This window comes from Hippoglossus stenolepis, chromosome 9 (genome assembly GCF_022539355.2).
Source record: "Hippoglossus stenolepis isolate QCI-W04-F060 chromosome 9, HSTE1.2, whole genome shotgun sequence".
Taxonomy (NCBI): Eukaryota; Metazoa; Chordata; class Actinopteri; order Pleuronectiformes; family Pleuronectidae; genus Hippoglossus; species Hippoglossus stenolepis.
Genome location: NC_061491.1, coordinates 16,547,313 through 16,563,746, shown reverse-complemented (window position 1 = coordinate 16,563,746; position 16,434 = coordinate 16,547,313). Strand labels below are relative to the sequence as shown.

At 39.7% G+C, this 16,434-nt stretch overlaps 3 protein-coding genes across 7 annotated transcripts; 1 reads left to right on the top strand and 2 right to left on the bottom strand.

Moving 5' to 3' along the window:
- Positions 1-913: 913 nt before the first annotated feature.
- On the bottom strand, positions 914-6,759 carry zcchc8 (zinc finger, CCHC domain containing 8). The gene is made up of 14 exons (XM_035165758.2): positions 6,533-6,759; positions 6,329-6,371; positions 6,171-6,245; positions 5,599-5,701; positions 5,429-5,506; positions 5,237-5,340; positions 4,936-5,001; positions 4,764-4,824; positions 4,532-4,668; positions 4,274-4,410; positions 4,025-4,140; positions 3,484-3,570; positions 2,639-2,759; positions 914-2,313 (listed from the first exon to the last, which is right to left on the bottom strand). The coding sequence occupies exons 1-14, from the start codon at positions 6,705-6,707 to the stop codon at positions 1,283-1,285; spliced, it is 2,334 nt and encodes a 777-aa protein (XP_035021649.2). The 5' UTR covers positions 6,708-6,759; the 3' UTR covers positions 914-1,282.
- A 394-nt stretch (positions 6,760-7,153) lies between these two features.
- si:ch211-110p13.9 (uncharacterized protein LOC562347 homolog) lies at positions 7,154-9,584 on the top strand. The gene is made up of 4 exons (XM_035165765.1): positions 7,154-7,533; positions 8,294-8,423; positions 8,520-8,653; positions 8,734-9,584. Exons 1-4 carry the CDS (start codon positions 7,414-7,416, stop codon positions 9,490-9,492), a joined length of 1,143 nt encoding a protein of 380 aa, XP_035021656.1. The 5' UTR covers positions 7,154-7,413; the 3' UTR covers positions 9,493-9,584.
- A 93-nt stretch (positions 9,585-9,677) lies between these two features.
- On the bottom strand, positions 9,678-16,178 carry rsrc2 (arginine/serine-rich coiled-coil 2). 5 transcript variants are annotated; one of them, XM_035165759.2, is made up of 10 exons: positions 16,027-16,178; positions 14,394-14,535; positions 13,982-14,022; positions 12,601-12,764; positions 12,312-12,443; positions 12,085-12,201; positions 11,266-11,351; positions 10,916-11,175; positions 10,710-10,799; positions 9,678-10,584 (listed from the first exon to the last, which is right to left on the bottom strand). In XM_035165759.2, the coding sequence occupies exons 1-10, from the start codon at positions 16,030-16,032 to the stop codon at positions 10,399-10,401; spliced, it is 1,224 nt and encodes a 407-aa protein (XP_035021650.1). In that variant the 5' UTR covers positions 16,033-16,178; the 3' UTR covers positions 9,678-10,398. The 5 variants fall into 5 exon arrangements, with proteins under 5 accessions (XP_035021650.1, XP_035021651.1, XP_035021652.1 ...); XM_035165760.2 differs by having other exon boundaries at positions 10,916-11,172; XM_035165761.2 differs by having other exon boundaries at positions 12,154-12,201.
- Between the last annotated feature and the right edge of the window lie 256 nt (positions 16,179-16,434).

The window sequence follows — 16,434 nt, the reverse complement described above, 5'->3', positions numbered from 1 at the left end:
AAAATCTTCAATATAGAAAATTTGATATATAATAGAACAAAAAATCCTGAGATGGAAGAGGATATGCTATGAATAAGATATTCTACATACATATAGTTTACACACATACATATATCTTTTATTTATGTCATGCCAATGCTTTTTGTCCATCCCTTCTTGGGATTGCAAGACATCTGTAACATTTACAAGCACATACATCTTCTGCCAGTATTCAGTTTCCAAAATGTGGCGGAAAAGGAAATAAAGACTTCTTTTTAACAAAAGGCCCGAGAGTATTGATAATCATTTTCACATGACTTTGTAAGAGGTTAAATAACTGATATATATCAGTCTCTCTGAGATTGTCAGAGTTCAGCACACCCAGACATACAGTGCATTATATCTACTTGCAGGCGTCTATATTTGCATAAATATGTATGTAGGTGTGTGTAGGGGGCGGCTGTGATTCAGTGTGCATCATGTATGTACAAGTCATTAACAAATCTAGAGTGCAAATATTCTACATGCATGGGAGTGTCCACTGTATGTACCAGTAATTTGACTGAACAGTCAGATTCACATTCACTATGTGGGGGAGTTCTCATCTTTTAAACACTAAACAATACACTTGTCATGAGTTTATTTGAGTCTATAATTGAACAATTCATGGCGTTGATAGTGTTAAGAAGGTAACTTCAGCTATATGAACCAATGTGATGAATTTTATACTAAAGACAAAGATAAGATGAAACTTTTTAACCTCATGGGAACTAAATTAAAATTGTTTCAAGGCAGATTTTCAGTTACATGCAGTTTCATGTGCATGCTGTGCAATGATCAATAAAACAAGGGAGCGAACGGATTATAAAAACACGGTCAACTTGTTCACTGACACAAAAATACAGCAAAATAAAAAAGCATTGACGCAAGCAAGTTTACTTGAAGATTTTAAAGCAATTCAAGTAGGACGAAAATAGAAAAAGCCTTTTAAACAACATATGAAAATTAATACAGATCATGATATTGCCATTTTACAAATTTTACAATAAATTCAACAGCCGCAGTTACACCACTACTTTAAAAAAATCAGAGACTAATAAGTCAAAATCTACAAACCACTGCTGTTGCATCATCTGCTACCGCCCCTCCCACATTGTATGTTTAGAATGAATTTTAACTTAACTTGGTACAAAACAATAAACTGCTAAAAAAGACATGCTTGATAGGCTGGGGATGAAAATGAAAATATTTTTTGGGTTAAAAAATAGTCATATCCATGTGTACAAATCAAGACAGTAAACTTTTATTTTTTCTTTGCCAAACTTCGAGGGGAACCTTTAAGCAAGTCCCTGATTTTAAGGTAGGTCCCTGTGGTTTCAGCAACTTCAGTGAATTCTGGTGTATCTTCAAATGGAACAATGCCAGCAGCAAACTTGCTGCGGTGAGGAACAGCTGTTATCTTCTCAGTATGCTTAAGAGAAGAGTCATCGTCAGCACCCCTGTTAGAGAAATCTGGATCAGGGCTCTGCGGGTTGTTATCCTGGGATTTGACAGGACCAGGACTCTGAGGGCTGTCGTCTTGGACTTTGAGTGGTTCGGGGCTCTGAGGATTGTCATCTTGAGATTTGACAGGACCAGGGCTCTGAGGGCTGTCGTCCTGGGATTTGACTGGACCAGGACTCTGAGGGCTGTCGTCCTGGGATTTGACTGGACCAGGACTCTGAGGGCTGTCGTCCTGGGATTTGTCTGGACCAGGACTCTGAGGGCTGTCGTCTTGGGATTTGACTGGACGAGGGCTCTGAGGGCTGTCTTCCTCAGCTTTGACTGGACGAGGGCTCTGAGGGCAAAGTTCTTGATTTTCTGGTTCCCTTTGATTTTTACTACTTTGCCCAGTTTCTACAGGTCTCCCTGTGTCTATTGCTTCTTCAGCCTCTTCTGTTTCTGTGTCTACATGCACAGGCGTGGACACGCTCGGTGAACTGGGTAAAGGTGTTCCCATAGTAGGTGTGTCACAGTCACTATTTGTGGCAGTGTCAGCATTTTCTAGAGCTGCCCAAATCAGCCTCTGTTGCTCCTCCAGTTCCTCCAATGTCAGCTCATCATCTGTCCCCTCCACAGTATCATCAACTACGACCCAATTCTGCCCTCGCAGAGCTGGAGAACCGTTGTTGGGAGTAGGAGGAGGCGTACCTTTCGGGAGAGGAGGGGGAGTGGGTGTAGCTGGAGGGGTGCCCATGGGTAAAGGAGGAGGTGAACTGAAGCAAGGAGATCCAGGGGGCAGCGGTGGTTGGAACTGGAAGTCACCTCTGCGACTGTTATATGGTGTTCCTGGATCTGAAAGAAGAGATTTATTAAGTCACTACAAGTTTAAAATATGTACAAACAAAGAAGCAGCAGATTGAAGTATTTCTGTGTATATCTGTATTTAAGATATAACTTAAAACATAATATTTGCTTCTTGCAACACAGTTATGTGAAGGAACAACTAAATGGAAACCAAAACAGTATTTTGTGGATCAAACTATAAAAAGTGAAGGTCACTGGATTTTGGAATAAAGCTCAAGAAAATTACATATTACTGTTAATTTATTGAATTTTGTTTTCTGGACATTTAAGACTCATATGTCCGCTGAAAAAAGTTACTAAGATTAACAGTTACCTGATTCAATATCCATATCTGAGCTTCTGCTGGAGTTCTGATCAGGACTGGGCCTGTTCTTCTTCCTCTGCTGTGGAGATGAATCCGATTCATGGCGCCTCTTGTTGCAGGTGGCACCAGGCTGTAGGCAACGAAGAATGACATTTGGAATGAGATTATTTATGGACTCTGCCCAAAATGCAGTCATCACACACTAATCCTAATCTGATAGAGTGCCAATGTAAGAAAGATTGAGGCTACAATGACAGACAAGACTGTGCATTCACATTAGTATGATTGGGTGCCTGAGTGGGATTATTGTGAATGGACATTCACTGAATGCGGACAGACCTTTATGTAAAACAGAGTGGCAGACTGAGTCCACCCATCACACACATATAAAGTGTAATTTATTTTTTATCCTCCAAGCGGATACAAGAGCTGGGTAAGAACACTAATAAATATTGTATTCCTTAATTTTCTATACAGTATGTAATTTTGAGTAATATCAATATAGTAAGCAAAATTGTTGACTTTGTATGGTTTATTTCCATGTTTTCTAACAATGCACCAAGAGCAGAATTCATGTCTGAAAGGGACAGAAATGGCTGAAATATCTATTATGTACATATAATAATCCTACAGTCCTTATCAAACATTGGAGTTTCTATTGAAAACATGTCTTTCATTGTAACTACAGTGGAGAATAAGTGTAGGTCTGACTAACAAGATCCCAGGTGTTTTGTCAAGTGTTGACATGCAAATTCCAGAACGTTTGGTTAAATTTGCCAGATTTTCAAATAGGAAGCTGTTGATACAGGTAGCCAGGAGGAAACACCCAACCACAGAGAGATTAAGATAATTACCATAGGAAAGTTGTTGGACAGGTACGCTGCATAGTTTTGCTTCATATGGTTGCTCTGCACTGGAATTGAACCATACTGCATGAATTCCTGGAGGTCAGAAAGAAAACGAAAGTGTGAGGTGCACAACTCTGACAGTAAAAAGGTCCTGCTGTGAAAATGCATTAAAACCACATTTATGATGCCACCACTTCTAACAGACAAAATCATTTATACTGACATGTAACACAAAATTATTCTATTCAATGCCCATAAATTCAAGTCTCTTAATTTTTTGACAGGAAGAAATAAATAAAATGAATTATTATAACCTAAAATATACAGTAAATATAGCTGATATTTATAGATTTACACAATTTGTGATACATTCAAGCAAAATATTTGAAAAAAGTTGAAATAATGTTAATAATAGTAAGAATCTGTATTTGTATAGCACTCTTAAAAGTGACTAAAAAAAGAAATAAGACAAATAAAAACAGTATAAATAAATGCAAATCAAACATTCCCAAAAGCTTTGAGAAATGAACCGTGGTGTCGGACTTACATCTTTCATTTTGTCTGGTGCAGGTACATTGAAGCCAGGGAAATCTTGTAGTTTGGAAACATCATAAGAGTTGTTTTCTGGCTTACTATTCTCCGTTGTATTGCCATTATTTGAAGCTACAAAAGAGGAAAAACATCATAGATTAAGCTATATTTCCGTACATTTTAACACCACCCAAATGATTTGCAGTAGTTTATTGAGTACTCATTGGAAACACAGTTGTCAGTTTGATTTACAAAATACCATTACCATCGTAAAGCGCTAAGCCAGAGTTTTCCATCTCTGCCTCTTTGAGCCAACCTGGAGGGTAGCCGAGCTGCCTCATGCGATAAATCAGAGGAGGAAGGGTGTTGCCATCAATTCCCAGTGCTGCCAACAGCTCCTCGCTGTAAGTGAACAACAGGGTGAAAACACTAAATAATCTAGATTTACTTTTACTTGTTCCAACAGAAACTACATGTGATTCAATTAAGATCATTTCTGTTCAGTGCAAAGTAAAAGTCCTGCCTCATGACTCCAGGCTTGTATTTCGCAAAGCGCTCCTCCACTTCATCAGCGTGGTAGCGCTGGTTACTCTGCATGGACTGGTTGCTGTTTTGATTGAACTCTTTTCTTCTCTCATTGATTGCAGCCATGTCTTTAGGCTGTGGAGATGACCATATCAAAATGTAGTTAATCAAGTTATGACTCTTGAGTTTAACCCTGGGTTAATGCCATAATAATGACTCATCCCTCTCACCTTGGGACAATCTCTCAGCTGATGACTGCTGCAACCACAGTTGAAACACATGGACTTGGATCTAGAATGAAAAGATCAGTGAATGGCTCATTATACACTGCGACTAGACAAAGCAAGTCATAAACACCAGATGGAAATTAAATTAAGCTTCTATTATTAATGCCAGTCATACCTTTTGTCTTTCATTTCGATTTCCTGTCCATCTGTTCCGACAACTTGGTTAAAAACCTGGTGATAGCTTTGCAATAATTCAGGAAATTTTATTACATTTGCCCATACTAATGAAATATCAAATTATATTGTCTACTTAGACTCAGCAGCACTACATTTTAAAATAAGAACATATTAAAATGAATAATATTAATAATAATGACACCTTTCCCAAACTACAATATTCCTCTCCCTTGCTGAAATCACCTGTGGAGAACAAATACAGGGAGTCAATGTTTGACACGGCACCATCTTAAAGATACGTTGGAATGTCCCACCCATCTGTCATCTGGGGGCTTTCATTGACCAGAGGCTGCCCAAGTTTATCAACGCTGAAAGAAGTGAAATATAGCACACTTCCAACCACCTACGACAGAAACAAAAAATCTTTTTATATATGTTGCATTACTCAAACCACTGAGATACCATTCTGAAAAATACCCATACATACTCACTTTAAAGGCGTCCGTTGTTGTTTTTACATTGCTGGAGGATGACCTCGGTGGATCTTCATCCATAGCAATAGCTGAACTCTTTACAAAGGAAAGAACAATTATTTCCTTTTTCCTCTACATATATAACCTTGTGGATATTAATAACAGTAAAACAAATTCTGGGTAAATACCTGAGGTTTGACATAAATGGGGGATTGTTTCTTTTCATGTCCTGGTCTCTGGTGCTTCAGTATCACATTACAGATGCCATCTTCAATCTCTTGACGACACTGCCTAAATAACAGATATTAAATTGTTGTGGTTTTAGATTTATCATGATTACTAGTGATTTGTTTCAGTAATGGATAAGCGGAGAGGAACACACACAGTCCAGGAAGGGAATAAATAAGATGCCATTTAGTCTTATTATTCATCATAAGAATAACTAAAACAAACATTAAATTAAAAAAAATACTTAAATCGCTGTGAATAACGTAATTTAAAGATTTCTTTAAAGCTTTATTCAGAACGAAGACAGACATGGTTAAGTTCACTATGCAAACAAATAAATCAAGTTATTACGGTAGCCCTTACGTGCCAATCACAAACAAACAATAATAAAAAAATGGCAAATAAGAAAACACAAATGACAAGAAACAAAGGAAAATAAATGAAGAGGGATTTGCTATTGTGTTTTGTGATTTGTACTCGTGATTAGCACTTCAGGGCCACCGTAGATTAATAACAATGAAACATTGCTCACTTTGAAATACCGTTGTTCGCATAAAGGATTTGAAGAAGGGGTCCGTCGGTGTTGACATCTTCAATTGTGATGCCGCTGTAGAATCAGAGGGGAATTAGCATTAGCGGTGAGTGATTAGCTTTACTTGTATTACGATTAACCAAGTGTCAGTCCGTTACCTCGGCCGTGTGAGGACATTCAGCTTCCTCCTTAAAACGGTATGTGCGCTGTGGGTTAAGGAAAAGAGACAAAGAAGAAGAGGAAACCATCTGTTTTGGTCCCACACAACGGCTAACGGCTAACGGCTAACGGTGCTAGCAGAGCCCCGCTAGCGCTACATCCACAGAGCTAGCACACACAGCGCGGATCGGACAGAAGGATATTCTCCTCGGTGAGTCTCTGGATGGAGTCTTCGCTCTCCTCCAGTCTGCCCTGGAGCCGGCTCGTCTCCTCCGGCTCATCGTCGTCATCTGTGAAGCGAATGTGTGTCGGTACCGCTGGTGCGGAGTCATCGAGCTGCTGAAAGAGTTCACTGTCCCCGAAATCTACGTCCGCCATTTTTCCCCCAGCTCCGCTACAGAAGGGCCGGAGTTCAGAGGTCAAAGCGGCGACTCTGCGCATTCATTGGTCCGCACAGTGTCACGTGTGGAGGAGACGCGCACGTGATTTGACAAATAATCCGTGGGGATGTTTTACCCCATAGTGGTGTCTTCCAGGTTACATGAAGCCTACAGGCGGATACAGGCTGCTTCAAAAGATCTCCACAAACTACAGAAAATTAAAGACACGCATATTTCCACCACATTTTTATCAAGAAGAAGACCACACAGCCAATATGCTTCATCTCAATCAAGTACAATTTTGCATTGACCTAAAGTATCAGTGCTAATAAACATGTTATAACAGCATCAGTCACAGCAGACATTTTTCGATTACTTTACTTTTGATATAACTTTAATTACATTTTTTTAAACTTACACTTTCACAGTTTTGCAGAGTGTTGGTGGTAGTTTTACTAAAGCAAAAAGTTTTGAATGTCTCATCTGCCATCATGAGCTCCTCTTTGGTCTGCAAGACAACGCTGAGGGGTTAATATTATCTCTCTACATGTTTCTACCATAGACTGGTTTCTACGGTTGATGGAGCTGTGTCTGTAGCAGCCGCCTAACTTCAGCACTTTGACAGTGTGCAGACCAAATACCCGGTGTTTCTGGGGAACAGGGCAGAGCTGAGAGTCGGTGTGAAGCATCGTTTGCTTCCAACAATGTCCAGCAGCTCATCTATCCACCTGACGCTGCCGCAGTGGGACGGGGGCTCGAGGAGAATCCGCTTTATTTACTTGGTGGATGTGACATCGTTCAGGCTGACAGAGAGTCCCCACAAGGTGAGACAACTGCACACTGCAGGCTCTTATTGTTCTTATAGCAACTACATGTGTTTTTATAATCACACCCAGCTAGAGGGCGCTATATGGATACATACATCTTCATAACTCATAACATAACTTAACATAACATAACTCATAACATTCATAACATACATCTTCATAACTCCAACCAAAACAAAAACAGATGGTTTGAAATTGTATTTTGACTAAATGTGTCAGTTTCACACAGAATATTGAAAACATGTTTTTTTGTTCGGTATGAATGTCATTTACACAAACAGTAACTTAAAGGGATACTTCACCCAAAAATGAAAATTCACTCATTATCTACTCACCACTGTGTCGATGGAGGTGGTGGGTGAAGTGTTTGAGTCCACAAAACACTTGAGGAGTTTCAGGGGTAAACAGCGTTGCAGCCAAATCCAACATCTTAAATCGTGACCAATTCTTCAAACTTAAACAACAGAAAAAAACCATAAAATGCCTCCATACTCCTCCTGTGGTGTCATCCAAATGATCAAAAGCCCAGACGTTCAAATTTGACTCGAAACTGTGTCATTTACACTGTGTTTTAGCCCAAATGTCCTCTGTGATCTTACATGTGGCTTATGGATTTGTATTGGATTTGGCTGCAACGCTGTTTACCCCTGAAACTCCTAAATTCATTCATTTTTGAGTGAACTATCCCTTTAATAAGAGTTACTTGTTAATGGAAGACTTCGTAAGGAGGTGGCCTCATAGTTCACGTGTGTTTCAGGCTCCGGTGATTCCTCTGTATTTAGGAGCTGATGTCTTCTCCAGCACTGACGTCCGCACAGAGAACCATCCCAGATACCACGCCAAGTTTGCCAAGAAAGGACTGGCCACCAAAATACACTTTTCCTCAGGTAGATGACATTTATCTATGTGACCTACACCAGTGCACACACATACACTGCCCTCTCACACCTAACGCTGTTGTCTCCCATCCTGGCTTGTTGCAGCATTCAGGTTTCAAGGGTTGAAGGTACCTGCTGCAAGTAACTGCCTCTGGTTCTACAGTATTCAAGGGCTTTTTCGTGTAGCCTTTGAGATGTACAGTAAGCAAGAGCAGCTTGCCGTGCTCGAGAACTTCCAGGTGCAGTACTGTTCACATTATGCATGTGTCTGCGTGGTGTACATGGTTTGTTTATTTATTTTATGTCCTTTCCTTCGTAGGATGTTTGGAAATCGCAAATAAATGACAGCCCTCTGAAAATGAGTTACAGCCTCAGTAGCCTGCTCGACTTTGCAACACCCAGCAGCAGGTGTGAGTCAAGAAATAAGGCATCACCACCTCAGCATTGCAAGGTTGGCAGGGAACTGGACGCATTAGTCAGTGACACATCAGCAGATCACGCTTATTGCTCTTTTCCCAGGAAGAGCTTGCAAACCGGGCCAAGACAACAAGTTGTATCCACAGTGAAGCAAAGATTGCACAGCTTGGATGACAAACTCTCCTCTGAGACTCACAGCCACACAGAACATCTGGAGACTGTCTTGCTACTTTTGGAGAACATTGATCGGCTCGTAAATGGGAATCTAGAGGAAAAGGATGTGACTGAAACGGTGTTGGCCCTGCTAAAGGCTAAAAACTGGGGCTCTGTATACTCAAGTTCCCTGCTGAGCTGTATGGGACGATGGCTGGGCCAGCAGTTTCATGCAGCCAACAGTAGCATCAGTCAGAAAGTGGAGGGCTTTAAAGTTCAGCATATTGAGCGAATAAGTGACTTGCCCCCTGCTGAGGAACTAGCCACAGAACTATTCCCAGAGGCCATGCAGACACTGCTGCTTCACTGGATGGGGTTGAGTGAGGAGTCCACTCTGGAGAAGAGGCACAGTGAATATCCAATCCTGCTCCTTATCCTGGAGTTTGCCAACCACAACCTGATCACTGGTGTGGCTCACGTGCTGTACTCCAGTCTTATATGTAAATAAAGACGATTTCCATGTGGGCGTCCACAGAAACACTTACGATTCAACTCAAGTTCCAGTGCTCTAATAAACGTATATTTTGTATGTGAAATTTACAAGACATTCTCTTTTATGTGGCACATACCATTTCACTTTGGTTTGGTAACAAGTAGGATTATTTGACTTTAAATAAAAACTTATTTTTGGTGTTATGTCATTCTACTAAATTTTTATTATAACAAATACTTAATTCAACACCAATTTGATTCCAATGTTTTATCCTTAAGGCCAAGCCCTTGCAAAAGAACCAACTTCATTTGAACCAAAAATGTAATGACCCATATACACATCACAGGCAATAAATAAATGAATGAGGTGAGGTATGAAAAACCTTACTCAACACAAAACTAATTTATTTCAAGAATATCTGAAATGTGATTACTCTTCTTGGACCTTCCTCCATCAGCTGTCTTGAGACAAATGCGTACCACAGCCCACAGTTAGTTTTTCCCCAGTCAGTAGAAATGAAACCATTCTGTTAATGACACTGGCCTCAGAAGCATTTATCTAAATGGATGGAAATAGTTTTCACTTGAACCACATTATAATCAGTTTTTGTTCCAACAATCACATATCAATATATTTCAGTTAAAAAAAAAAATCTAACACATCATTCAAAACAAAAATCTAATTCTAACTAGCATCAGCGAGTCAGACTGATGCTTCCTTTACAGAAGATGTACAGATGAATCATCACTGAGACAAACTCAGTGTCTGGCTATTTACATTATAATAATGTTCCAATACAGGAGATGTTTGTCCATAAATAAATTACAGATTCAGAGCAACATCCATGCAAGCTTTAAAGCTAGCGATGAATTGGTAGTCCTACATGACCAGATGAGCGACACTGACAGTCTAGGTTTGGCACTAGATGGAATCCATTCCACGTGAGAATGAGGACGTGAAGCCGAGGCCCATTCCCCTCTGGGTGTGTGTCTGAGACCGGGCCATCTCATATTGTACGTCAAGGTTCCGGAACATCTCCTCCTGTTTTTGCAGAGTCTTCAAGCCGTCCTCGTTGAGTGGTTTGGCAACTTCGGCCTCGTCCTCATCCTGTAGAGACAGAAAATTATTTTTAACTCAGACGCAACAGGTTGGAATGCTGAAAGTTATAACTGAGGATTTCACTGATGTATCAAACACACTGAGATTAAGTAAAGTGACATTATAATACTTACTTTAATACCCATTAGTTTGCGAAACTTTACGTTTTGGTCCTTGTTTCCAAAGTTTAGCTTCTCCCACAGCTCAGTCGTCTGGGACTTGTCCTTAAAAATTAAAAATACATCAGTTTCTAGAGTATAAGCCTGTTCAGACAACTTGAGGAAGCCAAACTGGGCTTGCATTCCACTGGGGGATAATTGATGGCAAAATCAAGTCTTACTCTTCCTTCCTCCTTCTTTCCCTGCCATAGCATCTTTCTCTTTTTCTCCTGCTCTGCAAACTTCATAGGATTTACAGCAGATGGGTTGTAGTAGCTCGGCACAGCAATACCGGTCTCTGCCAGAGTTTTTGCTTGTAGGGCTGCCATCTGTGCCGCCATGGCAATCTGAGGCGTGACCTGCGTCCCAGAGGCCAGGAGAGCCGCCACATTGATGGCAGGGTTTGAAGCAGCAACTGCAGCTGTTGCGATAGGCGCAGCTACTGGAAACAAAACACATGGAGGCAATCAATACTTGAATGCAGACTTAACTCAAAATTTCGAGGTTTTTCAACACAACATACACTTCTCACCTGCAGTGATGTCCTGCGGTGTCTCCTGCTGCTTCTCAGACATTTCCTTCTCCTTTTGCTCCTGTAGTTTCTTGGCTCGCTCCAGCCTGGAAAGGAAAAGAATGAAAAGAATGTTACGCAGCTTGTTTACAAATGATTATGATAATAATTTGCTCAGTGTATTGAACTTAAAAGTGATATGTGTGGACCTAGTCTATAAACAAACAAAAATAATCATACTTAAACATGTTATAGCCATCAGCCACTGACAGCCACATCACATTTAAATAATGATGTTTTTATTCAACAAGGTATAGTTAAGAATTTAAATGAAGTGAGGGGAGAGAGAGGAGCAACAGTCCCCAGGGCAACGTGCAACAGAGTTCCCCGGCCAGAGACAAATTGTGGATGTTGAAATTACATGGTCTGTGTCTTAGACACCTACATCACAAATCATTTTCCCTTTTTTTTGTTCTTGTTTTCCTACCAATGTAATTTCCTTTTATGAACAACAATGCTCTCTGGCATGTGCAACATAGATGACAAGTCTGATTACAGCCACAACCAGTGGTCAGAAACTTATTTGAGTAACTCGAAGAATGAATGCTTCGATTGTTGCTGATGACAATGAGCTTTACGTTTATGTTTTTTTGGTTCCATTAATGCTACCTAATCTCTGCTTGGCCACAAATTTATTCAAAAGGTCAAGGCGTAATCAAACTACAGAAAGAAGCTTTGCAGCCACAATTAGTGAGTTGCAACAGGAACCACCATCAGCAGCAGCCAGTTCAGAATGACCAGTCATCTATATTGTAAATGCCCTGTAAGCTGTTGCCTTACCTTCTGGCCAGGGCCTCTTGTGCATCCATAGCTGTGTTTCTGCCCCGCAAGACGGGTGGGTTAACAGACCTGCTTCTGCTCTTTCTGCGCACTTTTTCAGTCCTTTTCTTCCGCTCCCTGTTGGAACAACCCAAATAATTCAATGAACATTATGTTCATGTCATGTTGAATGGTCAACAAGGGGGACAAAAGTTCAAACACATGCTCCTAATGTAAATTGAGCCCACCTGCTCTTACTGCGACTTCTACTGTGATGACGGTGTTTGGTCCTTGAACCTGAGCGAGACCGTGCCTTCTTCTTCCTGTCCCGGCTGCGTGACCGCGAACGCCGTTTGTCCCTACTTCTACTGTGATGCCGCCTGAAAGTAAAAAGATTCAGCAACATGAATTAAATCATTAGGGAAAGGATTTAAAGTGCTACAATTATTTTATCCATTAAATGCTACCAGAACCACGATAATTTTTTCTCTTGTATAATTTAACAGGTCAAAAGACTTAGTTACTGACCACACTAACCTCTCTCGTGAGTGTGACCTGGACAAGCTCCGGCCTTTGGAGGGCCTCCTGTCTTTGCGTCTGGATCGCTCCTCTCCATTCTCTGAAGACAGTCTCTCTTGTTCTTGCTGCTCATCTGTTTTTCGTTGTGATTTTGACGGCTTCTCGGAGTCTCTCTTTCGTGCCTGTTTTAAGAAGAAGTTGTCTCTTTCAGAAAATGCAACAAAAAGAGTTAGTACCATGACTACAGCAGAAGGTAAAAATGTTGAAGTGCTGAAAAAAAAAAAACTTATGATTTCAAATCCATTTTCCATTTTAACATATAAAAGTCAAAAATAAAGAGTCTTTCTCAGAACATGATTACTACTGTGGACATTTCTGTGATACAGACAAATTTGACTAACATAATTAAAGAGAATTAATCTAACCAGCATGTTTGGAACTTCGCTTGTTTCAATAGTGAGCATGCAAACCTTAAGATCTGATTCTGAGGGAAGACTTCACGGTAGTTTGTCAGTTGAACCGGATAAACAATTCAATATGGCCTAAATACTTTGAACTTGAACCTACTGTAAAGTGGGAATAGGGATGGGCATCCAACTTACTTTTTACAGCTTCTCTACTTAATGTCATCCAAATCACACAATAATAAATTAGCATGAAACACATTGGTAAACTTCCTCAAATAAAAATGTGCATTTAGAAAATGTATTTTGTTTCCAGGTTTATTCTACTCAAAGGCAGCCTCACTGTTTATCTCACGTGAACATAATTTAGACCATGTTCCTATGAGATAAATAGCTGTTACTGTTCTCTTTAGAAAACGAATTAGTTTTTACAAGACTGAATTTTTTATATTGGCTACGTTTAAAAAAAAAAGATTCCATCTGGATTCATTAAAAGATTCATTTGATTAGTTATGCCCATCCCTAGATTCAAGAGTTAATTCCAAATAGTGAGAGACAAATAGGAGTTTGAATGGCAGATAGTTACCTGTCCCAGTAGTAGACATATTATTTTGCTATGTCAGCAGGGTCTTCTGTTCAGTCTCTTCGTGCATTAGCACGCTGAGTATGATTTATTGTAGAAATGTTATCATGTGATCTACACACAGGATGTCACAAAAAACTAAAAAGAAAAAAAATCTACTCTTTCTTTAATATGGTTACAAATAATGACACATATCCAAGGATGAAAGCTTCCATTGAGATATGTCTGCATAAGGAGGGTAAAAAAAGACCATCTCCATCTATTTCTTTTGTTCTAAAATTTGGTTATTTTAACATATCCACCATAATAAAAACATACTCACCTTGACCTAAAACTAACTAAGGCTAAAACCTAAGGCCTTCAAATTCACATGAAATGTGTTTCTAATCATAGATATTGACTTATCATTTACCTCTTTGCTCCTGCTGCGACTCCGTCTGTATTTTCTGTCACCTAAAAAAGGTAGAAAGCCGACTGTTGACAAATATACACTTATATTTACAAGCAGGATTAGGAAGAGCGCATTTGGACAAATATACAATACAGACTCAATGTGGAGTATTTGAAGCAGCTAGTTGACTAGATTTGGGAATAGTTTCAATCCTGTGCACTAATTAAATGTGCACTTTATTCTAGAAGAATATGAGAGATTTGTGCAAGTAATTGCAGTGATCATACTGAAACATGTTAATTTAGCTGCATGGTAATAAAACAACCACAGTCACCTCCCAAATATTGGTGTGCTTTCATTTTTGTGGCCAAATCAGAGGGTTCATCTTGGGGCCATTTTCAGTGTTGTCTAGATACATTTACTGAATACTAACGTTTTCGGTCCCTGGATCTTGACCTTGACCGCGAATGGCGGTGTTTGGAGCTTCTGGGAGATCTTGATGACTCCATGCTGCGTTTTTTTCTGTGGTGAACTGGGGAGCCTGTTCTGGTCATGTCGACAGAGTCATCACTTGCCTACAACAAATGAATGAGAAAAACCATGGTCAGCAAAATCAGTGTAATGCAATATGCTCAGTGATATATACCCTCCCTAAGGCTGCGTGGACGTCAGCAAGTTTTATTTTGTTGTTGAATCATGACAAACGAATATGTAAAGATGTATTTTAACGTCACTGAACAAATTAAATCAGAACTAGTATTAATCCCTAGTACTGAAATATGTTGATTACTCTGCATCTGATTCCATTTCAGAAATTAATAGTTTATTTACTAAATTTATAAATTTGCTCATTGCCTCTGCCAAAGAAGTAATGTTTTTTTACCTCGTCCGGTGGTTTGTATTTTAGTACTGATCTGGATCAGGGTGCGGATCCAATATATTTTTATTATTATTATTCACTTTCTTTAACATTGCAACATGGGGTTTTTCCAGGGAATAATTAATGGGTCTTGATTTAAGAAAAATCAGGCACTTTGGGGAAATGATCTCTATGAGTGCATGAAACTTGGTGCAGCTGATTGAATTTGAGGGGACTGTTTGACCTGTGACACGCTCGACTCGATGCAGTACTACTCTTTTTGATTTAAATGATCCCTCTCTCTTTTACTGCCACTTGCTCATGTTGATGTTTATAGGGCGTTTCATGGCAAGTAGTTCTGATCATTTACCAATTGAGTTTTAAAGATCAGAACAGATTCAATAATTATCTGATTAATAATGTCTTCGTGTCCACTTAGTAATGTTTGATGCTGAGGGTTTAAAGATACCTCTACGTCTTCCCCTCATTCCAATATACCTGTAATTTAGAAAGCATTTATATCAACACACCACTCGGCCCATTGAGACCACTCATCAGCAAACTGAAATTAAAAAAGAATCAAATTGAAATGGTTTTAAAAAGGATGGGCTGCAGTGATGTATGAAGAGTAATTAGTTATTTATGAATTCTATATGGAGACAGTTTTTGTTGTCCGTCGCTCGGCCTAGTGACGATCAGTTCTCTTCAGCTTAATGGAAATCATGTGAGATTCATGTCAAATCATTGAATTCTTGTTTAAACAACAGAACATTGACTTAAACCGAGAGTTACAACAATTTAGTTAACGGGCATGAGTGGTTATTATACAATGAAGGGTCTTCACAATATTAAGTGTTTGCTGCTGGTTCCTCTTTGCTGCGCTACATCGAAATACGACTTACGGTGGATTAAGTGTCATGACTTTAAAGCAGAAATAAACACACGACTATTAAAGATGCCGTCTAACAACATGCATGCACTGTTAGCAAACGAGCTAGCCAGATAAGCTACGTCTTCTTCTTCGTCCACCATTCATACTTCCAACACAGAACAATTCAGCCCTGGCTCGGCTGCTAAGCTAAGTGATGCTAACCGCCATCTTTAAGTGACAATATATTTTTTAACATCGATATAAACTGACAGCGGCGCTATTCGGATGTGATCACAGTCACACGCGTCTTGTTTGTGTGCATGTGATGGTACTTACCGACATGATTCTGAAACACACCGTGTATGTAACGCCGCTGTTTGATTGACCGTGCACACGGACACGGAGAGATATCTACAGCTAGCAGCTAACCGCTAACTGCGATGTGCGGCTCAGCTAATTTGACCTTGGGTTGCCAGGTTTAGACTCTCGAGACTCAGGGAAACCGCAAACAGCTGTTGAGCCCAGAAGGAGGGGAGCAAACAAGAAGCAGAGGAAATACTTAATCATAAATAAACGAAGATTATTCTACTTCAGTAAAATCGGTTTATTCATATTTAGTTAAATAATACCTACAAATAATACGGTGTTACATTTGTACCACTGTGGTGGCTGAGTTTTGCGAGTTTGATAAAAATAGATTATTGAACTACGCTGGTATTTCTTTCTGAAGTTGGATCAGTAATA

Bases quoted from the DNA above. Each gene is read 5' to 3' on its own strand.
- rsrc2 (XM_035165759.2), bottom strand. The intron at 14,023-14,393 runs GTTAGTATTCAG...TACCTTTTTTAG, and splicing joins AAGATCCAGGGACCGAAAAC to GTGACAGAAAATACAGACGG. The intron at 12,765-13,981 runs GTAAATGATAAG...TTCTTAAAACAG, and splicing joins GTCGCAGCAGGAGCAAAGAG to GCACGAAAGAGAGACTCCGA.
- zcchc8 (XM_035165758.2), bottom strand. From the start codon at position 6,707: ATGGCGGACGTAGATTTCGGGGACAGTGAACTCTTTCAGCAGCTCGAT. The intron at 5,507-5,598 runs GTATTTACCCAG...TCCTTTGTAAAG, and splicing joins CCATTTATGTCAAACCTCAG to AGTTCAGCTATTGCTATGGA. The intron at 5,002-5,236 runs GTATCTTTAAGA...ATTATTGCAAAG, and splicing joins GATGGGTGGGACATTCCAAC to CTATCACCAGGTTTTTAACC.
- si:ch211-110p13.9 (XM_035165765.1), top strand. From the start codon at position 7,414: ATGTCCAGCAGCTCATCTATCCACCTGACGCTGCCGCAGTGGGACGGG. The intron at 7,534-8,293 runs GTGAGACAACTG...CGTGTGTTTCAG, and splicing joins TGACAGAGAGTCCCCACAAG to GCTCCGGTGATTCCTCTGTA. The intron at 8,424-8,519 runs GTAGATGACATT...GGCTTGTTGCAG, and splicing joins CAAAATACACTTTTCCTCAG to CATTCAGGTTTCAAGGGTTG.